We start from the raw sequence: 18,821 nt of genomic DNA, 5'->3' as shown, positions 1-18,821 counted from the left end.
CTTTGGACAACGTGGCAGAATTACTTAATAAATGTGCTTTTTGATTGCATCCTGATTTCTCCTTCCCGCCTAGAATATGCTACAAGTCCCCACATTCCCTGGGGGACCTGAGGCTTTAGCTTTATAAACTTAAGGGTAAATTCAGCTCTTGTCTCAGATTTTATATATCACTTTCTCTGTGAATCTTCTCTGAACCTCCAAGACCAGATCTGGGCTCCTTATTTCTGTCCTTGGGACCTCCTGGGTTCTAGTCTCATCATAACTCTTACCTCAGTGCATTAAGATCACCAGGTTAGGTCTGACTCTTCAACTAGACTCGGAGTTCTGGACACTAGAGCTGGTGTCTTTCTTGCCAGTCTACCCTCAGAGCCGAGTCCAGCACCTGGCAGACGCGGGCACTCTTCAAGTGTCTGTTGAACTAATATGACTATCTGGTTTCCCCTTCTAACCTCTAGGATTCCTGATTCTTCAGAGCTAAGAATTCTCCTCCTAACTCCTTTAGATGCCCACAGACCTACAATTTCACTCCAGCAACACAAAGACAATCCCATTAGTAGGCATTCTCACAAGATAACTGGGTGTAATTGCCATATTTATTCAATATATGACTTCTTCCTGAGAACTTCTTAACCAGGGACACATAATGCAAAAGGAGATGAAGGAAGTACAGGACTTTTTTTGGGTGGGGGGAGGGGTAGGGAACTTCCACATTCTTCCCCAATTCATCAGCATAGCTGAAGCTTTAGTTTTTAAAATGACAGGGAAATGTCAGGTTGCTCAGCAAATGGCAATTTCCCCCACTCCTTGTTGCTTGCAGAACCACATTTCTGTGGGGATTCTTCCTACTGTAAGCTAAAAGATGGTGGCCTCTTGGCCAGCTCCGAGGGGTGAACACTGTGCAGTCACAGGAAACCACGACCATGTTTTATTCTCTTTGCCAGAGACAGCTTTAGAGGTAGGGAAGCGACTCAACTCTGGCCAGTAGGACATTTGGGGTATTTTGCTGCGGTTGGTAGGTGATTTTAGGAAAGACTTTCCTCCTGAAAGAACAGAGATACCCAAAGGGAAATCCTTTTTTCTAATTTTGGATTCATTTTGTAGATATGATGCTGGGAGCCCAGGCTGCCCTCTTGTAATGGTAAAGAGACAAATGTGAAGAGGAAGCAACCAAACTTCTTGTTAGGTCAGGTAACAAAATCCTCTTGTTTAAGCCACTTCTAATCAGTTGTTCTACAAATTGTAGCTGAAAACACTTTGATATAATTTCTGATAAGGCCAAGGAAGTGAATTGGGAGATGAACTGAAGAAGGTGTAGCAATCACTTAATTATTTTGATGGTTATTATGATAATAACATACTTTTTTTTAGTGCTTTGAAATTGTAAAAGCATTTCACCTTGATGACATACTTTGTGTAAAGGTAGATAATTTACTTTTTGAAGGTAGAACATTCACGTTACATTTTTAAAATAAAAAGATTTTATCATCTCTTGAATGAAGCTGGGAATGAGACAAGCCAAGTGATTCACGTGTGAACAACCCTCATTTGGAAACAACCTAAATGTCCATCAATAGATGACTGGATAAAGAAGATGGTGTATGTATGTAAATATATATATATGTATGTGTATATATATATGTATATGCATATATATATACACACACAGTGAATGTTACTCAGCTATAAAAAAGAATGAAATAATGCTATTTGCAGCAACATGGGTGGACCTAGAGATTATCATACTAAGTGAAGTAAGTCAGACAAAGACAAATATCATATGATATCACCTATATGTGGAATCTAAAAAAAAATGATACAAATTATATTTACAAAACAAAAACAGACTCATGGACATAGAAAACAAACTATGGTTGCCAAAGGGTAAAGGACCAGGAGGGATAAATTAGGGGTTGGGAATTAACAGCCACAAGTTTCTATATATATTATAGATGAACAACAAGGACCTACTGTATAGCACAGGGAACTATATTCAATTTCTTGTAATAACATATAATGGAAAAGAATCTGAAAAGAAAAAATATATGTGTATTGTATATGTATAACAATCACTGCTGTACACCTAAAACTAACATTGTAAATCAACTACACTTCAATAAAAAATTAAAAAAAAAATAAAAGGAAAAGAATATACTCTAAGTATATGGGAGAAAATAGTCCATCGGTGAAAAAACTTTCTAGGATAGTAGTTCCCAACATTTTCAATGACAAAGGAAGTCTTTTAAGGTCACTTCCCACATGATAGTGATTGAATTTTTAACACTTGTTCATGGTAGGGCCTGGGGGGTAATGACAAAGTTACTTTAAATACAGTGACACTTTTAATCAGTCCTGTTTTATCACTCACAACAGCACCCCCATGGGTATGAAAAACAAGTGTACAGATAGATGTGTGTCAGGCATCCCCAGATAGTGTCAAACATCTTTAGTTAGTGGACAGGAGCGCAATGTCTCTGTAATTCTTGGAGGTCTGCAGCTCTACAGCTGGGCGCCATTGTTCTCAAACATTCTGCCAGTCCACTTAAGAAGGTCACCTTGTTAGGAGAAGGCGACACCAGGGAAGCAGTCTCCTCTCCACTGGAGTGGTGGCAGGGATGGTCCTGCAGCATTGCTCCCAGATAGAATCTCTAAATCCTGTTTTGTTTCTTGAGTGCTATCGCTCCTGAAAACCCGCCTCATTAACTGTCGAGTTAGGTAATTAAAATAGGAAGCCGACTGATAAGAAATTAACCCGGTATGCATAATGCAGATGTCTACGGAGGCTGATGTCCCAGGGCTCTAGGAAGCAGGCTAATCAAGCTTCAATCAGGAACTCATCATTTGGAGAGAGAGAATTAATTCAGGATGGGAGGCAGGGAGGGAACAGGAGCACAGGCAGAATCTCAAAACCTCTCTGGCTGAATCCTTGGGAGGAGGCAAACCCTGCAACCTCACGCAGCGGAGTCTGAGTGGGACGTTTCCTGATAACCTGCTGCAAAAAGACACTGCTACATCGTGCTGTGCATCCTCAGAGATGCTCTGAGGTCCAAACCCTGCTTGAACCAGCACTGTTTTAGACCTCCTGGAGTAATTTCCAGAGCAACAAACACACCGAGAGGGTGACTGGGAGGAGTGAGGCTTTCTTTCGGGCAGGCTTCTGCAGTGGACACACCTTCTTAGCGGGTTAAGGGTCTAGTCTGATAGGGTTTGTTGTGTGCTGGGAAGGAAGGGATTGGGGATGTCTCTGAATTCCCAGCTCTGTACAAATCTCTGCTGAGATGAAGTGCCTTTTTCTGAAAAAGAGAAAAGGCTCAAAATGTCACTCATTAGTGTCTAGTTGGTATTTCTGAGCTCTTTCCCACTTAGAAAGATGTTCATAAAGAATACAGTCTCCTGGAGGGGGCACTGGGGAAATACGGTCATGGCAGAATAATATATACTGTACTTCCCTCACCCTCTTCCTCATCGTTGCAAACTTGGGCCTAAACGCTGTAAAACAGAACCATCACAGTGGGGCGGGGGAAGGGCATGAACTACAGGCTCACATATTAAGCAGCAAACATTTGATGCCTAAAATGAATATCCATGAAGAATTACCCACAGTTCACCAGTAAACATCCCAAATTTATGCTTTTAAGCTGTTAGTCAGTACTGATAACGTGCGTTTTCTTCAAACAGATTTTCAAAGTCTGCCATAGTTTTCCCAGCATTCATAGGGAAGTTAAAACTTACTCATAACTTTAAATAAAGAGACCCCAGAGAAGAGAACGGAGTAGAATCACATTTTAAGGAAGTTTTGTGAAAACAAACATAATTGGTACCATTGTTAAATGGAATATAAACTCTAGATTAGATACTATTATTGTATTCCTGTTTAATCTCCAGAATTTTATCATCGTTTTGTGGCTATGTAAGAGAATGCCTCTGTTCAGTGTATAAGAGAATACACATTGAAGTATTTAGGTATAAAAGGGCAAAAGAGGGAAATAAGAATTATAAAGCAAACGTGACAAAATATTAATACATGAAAGTGGGTGAAGGATAAAGGAAGTCCTTGCACTATTCTTAAGGCTCTTCTATTAGCTTGAAATGATTTCAAAAGAAAAAACACTTACAAACATCAAATGAAGTAATTTTAAACATTTTTAATGGAGGTACCGGGGATTGAACCTGGGACCTCATACATGCAAAACATACACTCTACCACTGAGCCGTACCCTCCCTTAAGTGAAGTAATTTTAGACTGGCCTACTTAAACACTACACTTTTTGATGGCCAGTTTTCTCAAGGGGTTGACTGAATACCAATGGATCTCTTTCAAAAGACTTTGTCTTATAGCTAAGTCTTCCCAAATTGCAAGGCCACCTTCAGAGGAAAAGGAATTATTCCAACAATCTATGTCTATCCCACGCTCTGAAATGACCCCTTTAATAACTGATTGTTTTGTTTTTTAGACTCAACATACAAGTGAAATAATATGGTATTTTTCTTTCTTAAAACAAACAAAAAAACCGTCACAGATACAGAGAACAGACTGGTGGTTGCCAGAGGGGAGGGGAATTGAGGGGGGGGGAGAAATCGGTAGAGGGGATTAAGAGGCATAAACTTCCAGTTATAAAATAAATATCATGGGGTGTAATATATAGCATGGTGAACTTTAAATTTGCTAAGAGAGTGAATCTTAAAACTTCTCATCAGAAAAAATGTTTTATAACTTTGTATGGTGATGGATGGTAAATAAAATCATTGCAGTTATCATTTGGCAGTGATACAAATGTTGAATCATTATGTTGTATACCTGAAACTAATATAACATTATATGTCAATTATACCTCAATAAAAAAATTAAATATTGCATTTGGACATGGAAAAAAACCTGATTTTTTTCCAGGAATGGATTGTCATTTACCTTTGGCTATCTGTTTATGTTAATATTGATTTGCTCATCTGGTATTTTATATTTCTGGACCAGTATACCACTTGTGTTTGAGTGGAATTTTAGTATCTAGCTGTGTAGCTTTACATGGAGTAAATGCTAATAAAACAATCAGAGGAGACTCCATGGACTGTTGGTGTCTTGCAAAGCAGAATACCAGCACTCTCAAATTTCTCATCCTACAGACAAAATTTCCAGGGGAAGTTACAAAATCATAATTAATCACAACAAAATCATTTTCAAATTTGTTTCTTTTTTTTTATGGCAATACTAGGGATTGAACCCAGAACCTCATGCATGCTAAGTGTGCACTCTACCACTGAGCTATACCCTCCCTCCTCAAAATTGTTTCTAAAATAGTCCCTGAAGTCAAAAAGTCAGGAAAGGACTGTATAAGGAATGAAAAAGGAGAAAACGAAAAATTAATTTATTATATGAAGAAACATACACAATATTTATTAGAGTGAATGGCTGCAGAGAAGCAGCCTGCAGAAGCTCACATCCACAATGTGCTGGCTGAGAAGTACTGACACACACACTCATAATCACAGCACTCATGTTCTAACGTGGTTTCCAAGGAAATGCTGTATTTGACAACCAATTTTAATTTTTATTTTCCCATTTACAAGGCTGAAAAGATTATACCCACATTCAGTTAAAGTCTAGCAAGATCAGGCATTCAAACTGTAAGCCAAAATTAACAAAAGATGCTATGTCCTTTATGAACGATGACAGATACAAAAATGATAAACTCATTTGCTATCAAAAGCAATTTCTCAGATTCCAGTGGGTCTTTTTCCTCCAAGTAACATGTTTGGGTGCTAATTTTTATAAGCAACTGATGGTAAGAGAAAGGGCGGCTGCTGAGTTCTCTCTGAGAGTAAAGACCATTTACGCTTGCCCTTCCTTAAGACCAAAGGCCGACGTATTCACTCAAGACACTCATGTGAATGATGCTACTTGTTTCTTTTCTAACAGTAAAAATAGAACAATAACCTGTTTATGGGCTTGAATAACTATAATAACAATTCCTTAAACATGCATGGCACTTTAAAAATATTCTCAAACCATTTTCACACCTATTATTTAATGTGATCTTCCTGACAACTTTGTGAGGTAGGCCGGGCAAGTATATCATGCAAATTTGGTGGAAGAAACTGAGGCACAGAGCAATTAAGTAACTTGTAGGGTTGGACAGGGAGTTGCTGACCTCTATACTGTCCTGTCTCCAGTAATGGAGAAAGTCTAAACATATTTGATGATCTTATTTCAATATATTTCAAGGAAATACTTTGCCTCCATCCAACCAAATGATAGTGATTCAGTTGGAGTATCTGACATGACAAGTTATGACATGTAATTAATTAGACAAAGCACTGAGAGTTTTAAAAATTGGAATTATAACTGAAAAACATGCTTCAGCTCTCAAGATATGAGGAAATTTGCTGGTTTGTTTGCCTTTATGGCAAGCTAGTTCTGCAGTCTGAAGTATAATTTTGCCATTTCAGAGGTATAATATAAATAATTTTAAAACAAAAGTTCTCAGTTCACTATGACTTAAATTTTCACCATGAAGAAAAGGAGCAGTGCTTTCTGTCCCCCAAAGTTACCGGACATATATGGCCCCAAAGTGGGGGTCTCTGCATATCAAGAGTTAAAGGCGACAAAATGCCCAGTTTAGTTACCAAACCTCTTTATCCTTATAAATGTGGCTTATATTATAATTATAATTGGGCTTTGGGAGTCAGACAGGCCATCAGTATTAGTCTGGTTTGGGGCCATTCAAGATGTGTACCTATATTCTACATTAAAATGATCTTAAATGTATTTGAAGGCTCAGATTTTGTAATGGTTCTTGAGACGGGCTTCTAAACCACGGCGGGGGAAGTAGCAGTCTCTCCGTCCCTATCTAATTCTGACCACAACTTCTGCTCAAACTCACCATTTTAACCCTGACAGTTAGAAACGGGATTGGTCAGAAAGTTCAACCCTTAGGGGTCCTAAGACTGTCAACCCTGATCCACCTGCAGTGTCCAGCCTCATCAATGACAGGTCACCTGCTCCCAGGTACTTCATTATCAAGGTTTTTATGGTAGAAATAATGGTACCAGATCCAGGCATTTTTCCAAAACAACTGAGGATATGCTACACAATTTTTTCATGAAAGAAATAGGGTTTCAGATTAAAGGAGAAATTATACTGAAGATAAGAGATTCTAGGAGAAAATTGGAGATCTTGTTCAAATTAACTCATAATCATGCCAAATTAAAATGCATTCAGTTAAAGATAAAAATCTTCTGGTTGTGGCATCTCTTTCTAAAATTTAAAAGTTTCTGGAAGTCAGTATCTAACTGAAGGGGGAAACCCTTTTCCTTCAAATAATGAAAATTAAAATGCCCTATATACCTGTGCTAGGTGAGAAATTTCTGTGGAGCTTTCTAGAAAAACTTAAGTTAACCAAAGTAACTCTTCTCTAAAACTGTCCTGACAGGCAAGGAAGAGGTGGAGTAAAGACTATTAGTTTTATTTTCTTCTATCTTAAGAAGGCAAATCCAAGTTAATTCTCCTAGAAATCTCTCAGAACTGTCAGGACTGAAACTTGAAGAGGTTTAAGCCTACCTTCTAGCAGATTCATATCTTCAACCACCACAAGAAGGTAAGAATTCAGCTTACAAATGCCTAAATCATGCTGTTTTAACAACCCTCTTGATCCAGAAGTTCTTCAACATACTGAAGGAATACAACTTTCCTAAAATTCGAGGACTTCCACAAGCTAATTTAGAATCCAATTTTGCAACCATGGATCGTTGAGAATGAAGTCTCTAAGTCCAGACTTTTGAATCAATTAGAGATAGCAGGCCAAGGCTGTGACAGTTGGTTATGTAGAAAGAGCCCTAATGGGATGAAAATGGATCATCTGTCTATTCAAAAACCAAACTTTAACAGCTCTCTCTGAAAACTCTAACAGGAATGATCTGGCTGGTGGCAAAACCCCAGTAACCATCTCTAGTCATCAGACAGCTCTTGGGTGAAAACTATGCTCAGGGATAATAAAACATTAGGCTACCTAGACCAGCAGTCCAGAAAACTAGGAAACAAGAAAGCCCCTGCCCTCATTCTACCCGATGGATCTAACCAGCTCAACTCAGATATCATGGTACTGTGTCAGTGAAAAAGCCAGTAACGCCTGGGAGAACATGGTCAACTGTGAATGGTGGTGCCTTAGGCTGCCCGTCCAACACTCAGGGCTTTCCCTGGCTTCTCTCCATGGTTCCCACATGCCTGCCCAAGAGCTCTCTAAAGGGGAGCAACTCACAAGGAGTTGAGAGCTAACTTCCTGCTTTGTTAACTGCGCAGGGCCCATCACATGTATGAAGAACAGGGTAACAACCCAGAAAACAATATGTCTGTGCCCCAAGAGACTTGGGTCCCATTACGCAGAACAGAGCTCATCGGTGTTCAAGATCTGGCTGGGCATGGAACTTATTTTACTGCTAGAAGGTGTTTCCTCTCTGTCTGCGGGAAACCTCAGATCTGTCTTTTCGACAGACTCACAGGATTTCTGCCGCCTGCAGTCACAGCAAGCACACTTCAGCCACTCCTGAAAGCTTTCAGACACGCTAGACGAAAAGAGCTTTTTGCAAGGGTGGAAGAACTGATAGAACACCATCATGAAGAGAATGGCCGTGCAGTACCCGATGAGCAACTGCAGGATCAACAGAGGCGCGCACACATACATGTAGATGTCAGTCTTGTAAAGATACCACATGAGGAGGAGGAAGGCGTTCTCAATGAATCTCAGCATGTAGTATGCCAGCAGCTGGTACCAGTTCTGGGACTTGCTGATGAGGTCAGGGTTGTTGATTTTCAGCTGCACAGCTGACCAGCAGAACATGTTGATCCCGGCATAGAGTAAGGTGAGGAAGCCCAGCACGATGGTGGTGCCCACCCGACTGAGGGCCTTCTCGATGTTCTCGGGGAAAGGGGAGCCACTGCACCAGAAGAGGATCCAGGGGTAGCAGAAGAAGCTGAGGAAGTTGATGAGTATGTCTATCACCACCCAGGCCTTCAGGACGGAGGTGAAGAGGACCAGGACGATGACACGAGTGGCAATCTCAAAGCTCCTCCAGAGGAAGATACAGACATAGGCCAGAGGCTTCACTTTGACATCATATTCATCATATTTGATCTTGATGGCTAGGATGTTGCAGCGCAAGGCTCCGTACACAATGGACAAGAGGGAGAGGACCATGAATAGACCTGAGAAGAGAAGAGAAAGAGGACCCTCATGTCTCACCTCCACCGAGAAACCTACCGTGGCAGCTGCTGTCAGCCCCCTCCCTCCCCATATTCCTGGGACTCCTCTGTTTTCTGCATGCAGGCTGACTTCCAGCTGTCGGTCTCTGCACATGGTGCCAGAAGCATGCTCTGCCCAGGTGCTTGGCCGGCTGAAGCTTGGAGGAATTAATACCCTGGGAGAGCCCTTCCGCATTCCAAGTCTAGCCCTGAGAAGAGCTGCAATGTAATGACCTGAGTTCCCCTCCTCTTTGGGAAGAATAACTCTGAGGTGTGTGTTCTAGGCCATTTACCAGTGTTTCCTTGAAGGATTACTTTCTGGTCACCTATGGTGACCGCTGTCAAATAACTCTCCTTTTACTGGCTGCCTTCCCTTCCTTGTCTCACTTCCCTTCTCCCACGCTTTTTACACCTTCCTCCAAAAAGACATGCACTCAAATCCTTGTCTCAGAGTCTGCTTTGGGGTCAACCCAAACTGAAACACCTATCTGACCATATCTTGCTCTGTCTGAATATGTAGAGTCCTTTGCCTGGTGTATTTTGTTTCCTCAATTAGCTTATAAGCTCCTGAGGGGTCAAGAGTGACCACATCTATGTCTTCTTGATACCCTCAACATATACCAGGACGAGAAACACAGACAGCACTCAAGAATTAATTGCTCATGAATTTCTCTCTATCTGCAAAACCTTTTAAATGTATACACTGATGACAGATTGCTCACTTTTCTTTACTCTTCAGTTATATTCTTAAATTCTGGAGACTGCTGAAGAAATAAGACCCTCACTTGTTACTAAGAATCAATCTGTCTTGGGCTAAAAGGCCTTAATGTTTCAAGAAGTCTCAACTCTAGCTGTTTATTCTTTAAAATGACATATGGCTAATAGGTTGGCCCAGTTTATACAAAGCAGCAGCGTAGGGGACAAGATGTGGCTCATTTAAATGGAGCATCATGGTACTACGCTTGACAGCATTAACTCTGGTGGCTGAGTTCTATTATCTAAAAAATGTACTGCCAACCCATGAGCACAGACTGTGTGGTCAAAACTGAACTATAATCACTTACTACAGGCTGCTGCCACCTCCAGATGTTGGAGCAAGGAGGGTCGGGAGGCAGGGCTTGGAGTTAGGAACTGAAAATCTAGCTCTGGTTTTACTCTTGTTTTTCCAGTCTACCCTGGGGAAATGGCAATCTCTCTGGGTTCTGCTCTCTCATCCATAAAATCCAGATGGTAATACCTCCCATGCCTGCCTCTTAAAATACAATGGCCATATAACATAATTGTCTTTACTTAGATGTATAATTTAAAATACATGGGAATCAAGGTGTTTTTTTTTTTTCTTATTTAAGTTCTGAGTCCATGGGAAACATCTATACCTGGTGGGCATAAAAACTCTCAAGCTTTGGTATTATTTGCCTGGGAGAAGCTCAGTTTTACTCAGAGCATCAACTTTGCTCAGTCTTTTAGCACGGATTTAAATTATCGGTATTATTCACTGGAAAAACTGTCATCTACTAATCAAATTTAAAAGAAAAATACTATCACAGGAGTAGACTGGGAAGTAGTTGGACTGAGTTACTTTTCCTGAGAGGCTAATTCATATTGCTGATATACTTTTATATGTGTAGTTACAAATTTCTACAGACTTTAAGGATCTAGTATTGGATTCTTTTCTTTTAGTCCTTATGTTTTTTTTCCACTATAAGAAAAATACTTCAAATGCAGAAAATGAGCTAAGCATAAATAATTATAAAGTAAATTACGTATTCATACACATACAGTATTTATATTGTTATGTTTATGGTACTTTAACTCCAAATTACTTATTACTTTTAACAATGCAATGATCCAAACAATTTTTTAAGCATCTATCCATTTTTCTCTTTTTAGGTCAATTATTTCCCAATTAAATCTTTTTCTCTATCAAGAGAATTAGCCAATTTTTACCCAGTTGGTGCTGAACAGCAATCAACTGCTAAAGCCTTAGAGAATGCAAAGAAATTATCTTGAAATCACTGACTTCAATCATCATTCCGACCGTTGGGTACTCCCTGCAAAATGTCACCAGCAGAAAGGGGGCCAGGAAGAGAGATATACTTGCTCCCAAGACAAGAAACTTTATAAAATACTTGGAGTGTACATTTCTACCTCTAGAATTAAGCTGTTATCTAATGAAAGGCCAGGATAATGCTCATGCAAATGTCTACTTATTCAGACTTAAATGGAGAAAAGTTTCTAACATCATTTCCCAACCTTCTCTTCCCGCAGTCAACACAAGAGGGGATTATTGGCAGTCCCACCCATTTAAGTGGCACTTCATAGAAGTCTAACATCCCCTAATAACCCTATTCTCACTTTCTATGAGTGTCTGCAGGGCAGAGGTGGGGGTCAGGAGGCATTTTGCTGTTTTTATCTTTTATTAGAAGTCAAGACATCACTTTAGGTAAAGCTAAAAAGAAGGCTTTGGCAATATTCCACACCCTTGCCACACTTAAAATCTTCTTCCCTCTTCAGTCCAGCCAAATGAGCTCCTTCCAAATGAATCCTCATCCTTTTTCACAGAGAAATTAATTGTTATTAGGGATGACTTTGCTCATTTCCTGACTTGAGACCAAAAACTTAATCTTTGTGTTAAGTGATGGAGAACATTTTATTCCTCGGGAGAGGAATTCTGTCTGCAGGACAAGGCGAGCGGCTTCTGTGGCTTTGGAGAGAAAGAGAGGCTGCTCCCAAGACGGAGAATGGTAAATGGTTGTTCTCTGTAATGTGACTATTCTCCATAGACACTGGATCTTCAGCAGAACAAGTGAACTCGTGAAATGCTTGGGTGGAATCGATTCTTCAAAAAAATTCGTGAATGACTCCAAGGGAGCAACTGAGGCAGTCTGCGTGGATGTGGAGTGCAGTGGCAGAGGGAAACTGGACAACTTGGCACAGTAAGATTCTAGAAACTGAAATTTCAACCAGATTCTGAGGGCCAGTGATTTCTGCCTCTTTTTCACTTACCTCAGTGGACAGTGTTTTTCTTACTATCTGGAGCCCGGATTTCTACCTGTATTACACTCCATCATTTGCCACTTCTCAAAAATCTTGCTCTGTCAATTATCATCCTTCTCTCCTAAATTTTTAACTGCTCCCTCTGTCTTGGCTCTTTTTCCTCAGTGTATGAATACATCTAAGTCAGCTGCATCTAAGAAACCACCTTTCACTGGCAAAAATGTACATAATTGTTGAAGCTGTGTGATGTACATGGAAATTTACTGGAAATTTTCTATAATAATAATGCCAAAAGGAAGAAAGAAAGAAAAAAAGGTAGGAAGGAAGGATGGAAGGAAGGGAGCAAAGGAGGAAGGAAAGAAGGAAGGAAAAAAAAGGGTGAGGGAGTGAAAAAGGAAGGACCCCTCCCTTCACCCTGTGCTCCTTTTCTGTCTACTACCACACTCTCTGACACTTTTCAGTCCACCCTCTTGAGTTAGCTCTCATCAAAACACTCATTTCTAGTCCTCAATTCCTCGCAGTCTGGATTCTGGTCTTTCTCCTTCCTGATCTCTCTGCAACATTTTGACAATGTCCATTCCTACCTTCTTGAAACTTTTTCTGTAGAAGTGATCATGCTGTTTTCTCCTAATCATCCTCTCACTTTTCTTGCAGCCCCTTCTCAACTACATTTAGTCACATCTTTCTCTTCCACTCAGAAACCATGGTTTTACTTTTTTCATTTTATCCAAGGGCCTACCAGATTTCTCTTCCTAGATACAGGTGCCTCAAAATAAAACAAAGCACAGACAGAACAAGATTTATATTTCCTTGAAAATCTCTTTTTACTTTTCCTCTAGCAGCTCATGACATCATCACTCCAGATCATCTTATCCAGAAAGTTACGTGTTAACTAGGATTTTTCACTCTCCTCTCCCATCACACTCAACTAGATCTCTAAGCTCTTGCGACTCAGTGTAGCTCATGGACCAGAAGCACTGACACTGACCGGGATTTGTTAGAAATGCTCCACCTTAGACCCACTGAGTCAGAATCTGTATTTTACCACGATTTTCCAGGATTTGCATGACCATTAAAGCCTTCCTCCCTTTCTGGCTCTGTCACTTGTTAACTCCCATATGGCTCCTGCCACAGGGTCCGAACTCATGTGTTTCTTCGCCACCAGCCTTCCTCTTCTCTCTGCCTGGCTGCATAAACCCTACTTGTTCTTCAAGGTTCAGTCAAAGTGTTACCTCATCAATAATGCCTTTTCTCAGCCTTTATTCAACTACATTTATTCACTTGTGCTAAATGCTTCCAAGACTCTTCTAAGCTCAGTTAACCGTCAATCTTTTGGGAACTCAGAGCCACCTACACAAACCTTCATTTCATCACTTGGTACCCTCGGTTCAGTGCAATCTCCTAGAGGTAGCTGCTGTTTCATGCAGATTTTTATCACCAGCGCCTAGCACAGTGACTGGCATGAAGTGGGTAATTAATATATGTGTGTTGAAGAAATGAATTAAAAATTGCACAATCTGTGAACTGCCTTTTTTCACTACCAGATGAGGAACTGAAGTTCCAAATCTCTAACAGACATAATTGAAGTGAGCAATGAGAACTCCCAAAGCCCTGGAACAAAGGGTGACTTCTGGGGTAATGGGTTTCCCATGCACATACATCTGCTTTATGGGCCTTTCTCAATCAAGCAGTTGCACCTGTTTCCAACACTTCCAGAGAAGTAGGATCCAAATTAGAAAAGGTCTTTGAGATTTAAGTGTAAACTCTTAAAAAAAATCTCTTTTAGGTACATGAGAGGCCTGCAAAACCGGGAGATTTAGTAACAGTGCAGTATTTTCTAACCACAGGAGTAACTAAGGAAGCTAAGTACTGCTTCAGGATGTGGGGCCCAACCAGGATTAAGACAAGCCTAGATTATGTCGGCAGTGTTGTCTTCCTGATCAGTTATCCAGATCACTGTTCTTGCTAGATTCCATGGCTTACTCTTGCTTGAGTTATTCTTGACCACTAGTTATAGGACCCAGTATCCGGCTTCATTTCCACCCCAGGCCCTGGCAACAGGTCAGCAAACTGTTAATGAAGAGACTGAAAATGAGAGAGATTGTCATCACCATGAGCTTGTACCCACATCTGCCACCTTCCCTCCCCAATGCTATTATGAATATTGCTTTGGTCCTTTATTGTAACACCTTTATTGAAATAAAATTCACATACCATACAATTCCTATTATGGGTACAATTCAATGTTTCTTTAAAAGTAGATTCACAGATATGTGTAACCAAAACTACAGTCAATTTCAGTACATTTTTATCACTTCAAAAAGAAACCCTATACCCTTTAACTCTCATTCCTCCAACCCCCTCCCCCACTCAGCCCTAAGCAACCACTAATTACTTTCTGTCTCTATAGATTTCCCTATTCTGGACTTTCATATGAATGAACTCGTATAATACATGGTCTTTTGTGGCTAGTTTCTTTCACTTAGCATAACGTTTTCAACACTCATCTATAGCGTAGCATGCATCAGTCCTTCATTCCATTTCATGGTCAAATAGTATCCCATTTACTACATTTTGTTTATCCATTCATCAGCTGATGAAAATTTGGGTTGTTTCCACCTTCTAGCTAATGTGAATAGTGCTGTTACAAACATCTGTGTATGGATATGTTTTCATTTCTCTTGGGTCTACAGGAGCAGATTTGCTGGGTCATATGATAACTTTATGTTTAATTGTTTGAGGAACTGTCAGACTGAATTCCAAAGCGACTGTACCATTTTACATTTCCACCAGCAGTGTATGAGGGTTCCAATTTTTCCACATCCTCACCAGTCTTTGTTATTATTGTTAACTTGAATTATTATTATTATTACCTTTTTGATTCTAGCCATCCTAGTGGGTATGAAGTGGTATACCACTGTGATTTTGATTTGCATTTCCCTGATGACTAATGATGTTGAGCATCTTTGCACGTGCTTATTGGCCATTTGTGTATCTTCGTAGTTGGCTTGATTCTTAACTATGGAGCAAACTCATAATACACTTCACATTCTCCCACATTTATCCCAAAAACTTTGCCAGGATTCAAAGGCAAGATTTGCATAGACTAATTTAAGAAGAATATATTACCCTTATCCACAGCTGTCAATGAGCATTTAAAATGAGCATTAAAATGAAAAAAAAGTACAATTCTACCTTCTCATGCTTTTAAAATTCCCTTTAAAAAGACATTAAATAGCAAAAAATAGGATTGCCATGCTGGCAGTGGCAGATTAGCTTGTTTTGGTCTAATATTTCTGCCAAGAACAACTGGACAAACATCTGTTCAAAGGCATCAGAGATCTACCAAAGCAGTCAGTACTTTGGGGCCAAGATCTTAAAGAGAACAAAAGTTCTAAGAGAAAATTCTGAAGCTGCTTTTCCCCTTGAGACATTTGCCTATGACAGTGGGTACTAATAGACTAAGAAACTGAACACAGCTTTCAGTAGTCTCTCAAAGCCAGTGGGCATGGGAGCAAATATCGACATTCTGGCCCTGTAATGGTCCTGGATATACCCAAAGCTTTCTGATGGGAACTCAAAAGACTAGACCCTAGGAGTAAGGGTGACCAGAAGTAGATGAGCGCTCACAAGTTATGACTGAATCAATTTGATCTGTATCTAATTCAATTACCTACCATTAACAAAAGTAAAATCTTCTTGGAGAAGGATAACTCATCCAGAGCCTCAAATTATCTCTATTTCTAAAACACAAATATCTGACATTTAATTAAAAATAACACAGCATGCCAACAACAAAAACAAAAAATTATCAAAATTCAAGAATTAAAATATTTCCACAGGAAATACAGATATTGGAGTTACCTGACATTGACTTAAAAATATCCATAACTAACATGTTCAAGAAATTTTGACAAAATAGAGAATTTGTCAGAGACTGGAAACTATTCTAAAAACACAAATGAAAATTCTAGAACTGAAAAAGATAATAAGTACAATTAAGAAATCAACAGATGGGTTTAACAGATTATAAATAGCTATAAAGATAATTACTATTAAGCAGAAGGCAAGTCAGAAGAAGATGGAGAAACAAAAAGCATGAGAGACTTAAGAAAAAGTGAAACTACTGGGGAGAGAGAAAGAAAAAAAGAGAAGAAGAATGGGTCAGAAGCAATATTTAAAGTGATAAAGTCTAAGAATTCTCCCAAACTGTTAAAGTATCGAGCTAAAACACAAGTAGGATAAATGTGAAGAAAACTACAACGAAGCACATGATGTTAAAACTGTTGAAAAGTCAAAAGTGAAAACCTTAAAAAGCAGTTAGAAACAAACAAACAAAAATCAGATGAACGTCAAAGGAGCAGCAATGACAAGCACAGTCGGCATCTCAGCAGAGATAAGGGAAGCCGGAAGACAAAGAATGATGACGTCAAAGTGGGAAGAAAATAACCTCTGACCTAGACTTCCATACACAAAGATGAAGGCAAAAGAATGACATCTGATGACAAAACAAAAATGAGGGTATTTGTCACTAGTAGATCTGCTCTAAAGGAAATACTAAAGGTAGTATTTCAGACCCAATGAAAATAGAAGCATGGAGATACAGGAAGGTCTGAACAGGGACCAAAGGGATAAATACAACTCAATTTTTATAATGAGCAAAAAGACTCGAACAGTCACTTCACACACACACACCCCAAAATGGTCACTAAAGACCTGAGAAGAAAATCAAGCTCATTAGTCACCAGGAAGTGCAAATGCAAACTAAAATGAGACACTACTACACACCCACTCTATTACTGAAAGTAAAACCTTGCTGGCAAGGCTGTGGGGCTACTGGAACTCTTACACACAGCTCGTGGGAGTATAAAGTGGTATAACCACTTCTGTGGTTTCTACTAAAGCTAAACATAGGAGTTCCCTACCGCCCAGCAAGTCTGCGCTCGAGTATAGCTGTAACAGAACTGCATACATTTGTATACTAAAAGGCATGTACAAGGAGATTTTCAGCAGCATTATTTTTAATAATCTCAATCTGGAAATAACCTACATATTAATCAAGAGAAGAATGTATCGATTCATTGTGGTGTATTCACACAATGGAATACTACACAGCAATGCTAAAGAACAAAACTACAAGCCACAACATAGATAACTCTCATAAAGATAATGTTGAATGAAAGAAGCTAGACCTCTGATTCCATTTATACAAAATTTTAAAAAATAACCCATAAATATAATGTTGAATGAAAGAAGCTAGACCTCTGATTCCATTTATATAAAATGTTTTTAAAAATAGTAAAAATTAATCTGTGATGTTAGAAGTCTGCTTTCTGCTTAGCGGTTACCCTTTGGGAAGAAGGGTTGGGAAAGTGACTGAGAAAGGGCACAAGGGAGGCTTCTGGGCGCGCAGGTACTCTTCCGTTTCTTGAGCAGCACAGAGGGCTACATGGGTGTGTTTACTCTGTGTTAATTCATAAAACCTCATGCATATGATGAGTATAATTTTCTGTATCATTTTACACCTCAATAAAATGTTTATTTAAAAACATTTAGGTGCATTACTACTATACTTATTGGGCAACTCAATAAATGTTTACTAAATTGAATTTTTGAAGGTAAAAGACTACTCTTTCATTATTGTAATGAAGTTGTTTCAGGAATAGTTTCCTTCCCTACCCTGGCAAAATGCCATGTAGAAAACAAACATAGTCTGAATCTCTACTTAAATTACTATAGCAAAACTGGTTCTACGGATGTAACCAGAATGACATCCTAATACTGTAAAACACATCTTAAAGTTCTCATGACTAAGACCTTACTGTTACCAAAATGTCTCTTGAATATCTGCCAGTTTACCAGATGTTTAGTCAGAAATTGAGGACTTTCCTTTTAATATATATTTATATCTTGTTTAGTACCAAGAATTGTCAGAACAAATACTATGGCACATCATTCACAGCACATGTGATGTGATTATTACTGTCTACCCGACAATCCCCAGAGATGCTGAATGATTTTGCTGTTTTTCTCCCAGACGTATTTTGATTTCTTACCTAAGGCAACTGGATGATAAAAATCTCTTCCGGCTCACCTCTCATGCTCAAAAAAATTTCTGTACTCTTAACTCATGCCAGGGACTATTGTAAGCACTTTACAGGTACTAATCACTTAATCCTAATAACAATTCTATAAAGTAGATACTGTTATTATCCTCATTATACAGATGAGAAAATAGAGACACAAAGATGTTAAATAACTTCCCAGAAATCACTCAGCTAGCAGAGCTGGAATTCATACCTAAGCAGCCTTGTTCTAGAGTCTTAGTCTTAACCAGTAGGCAATTCTGCCTAAATAAATATTAAATATAATGAGGTCTACTTCCCTAGCAGTGGTCTTAGCTCTATTTTTTTATCTCCTTTATCAACGGAGGCAAGAATCAGGAGTCTGCTACCCTTGAAACTGTCCAGGGCTTCACGGAGTCTGGAGAATCCCCTGCCCTGAGTATTTTGGGGAGTCATCCAATTCTTACTTCCATTGAGCCCAAATTTCCTATCTATTTTCTATTCTATGAGTATTCTATATATAAAGACTT

General features: G+C 39.3%; 2 protein-coding genes across 2 annotated transcripts in view; both read right to left on the bottom strand.

Moving 5' to 3' along the window:
* Positions 1 to 18,821, bottom strand: part of LOC102517434 (cytochrome b-245 heavy chain) — a 105,306-nt gene that overhangs the window by 62,177 nt on the left and 24,308 nt on the right. The gene's annotated exons all lie outside the window — the stretch shown is intronic.
* The window catches only part of XK (X-linked Kx blood group), a 45,933-nt gene continuing 32,438 nt past the window's right edge, over positions 5,327 to 18,821 (bottom strand). The window contains exon 3 of the mRNA XM_032475924.1: positions 5,327 to 9,193. Coding sequence (XP_032331815.1) covers positions 8,367 to 9,193 — 827 coding nt within the window. The 3' untranslated portion in view covers positions 5,327 to 8,366. The remainder of the gene's footprint in view (positions 9,194 to 18,821) is intronic.

The sequence above is a fragment of the Camelus ferus genome, chromosome X, assembly GCF_009834535.1.
Source record: "Camelus ferus isolate YT-003-E chromosome X, BCGSAC_Cfer_1.0, whole genome shotgun sequence".
NCBI lineage: Eukaryota > Metazoa > Chordata > Mammalia > Artiodactyla > Camelidae > Camelus > Camelus ferus.
Note: the sequence above shows the minus strand (reverse complement) of the source record. Positions and strands in the feature narration are given on the sequence as shown.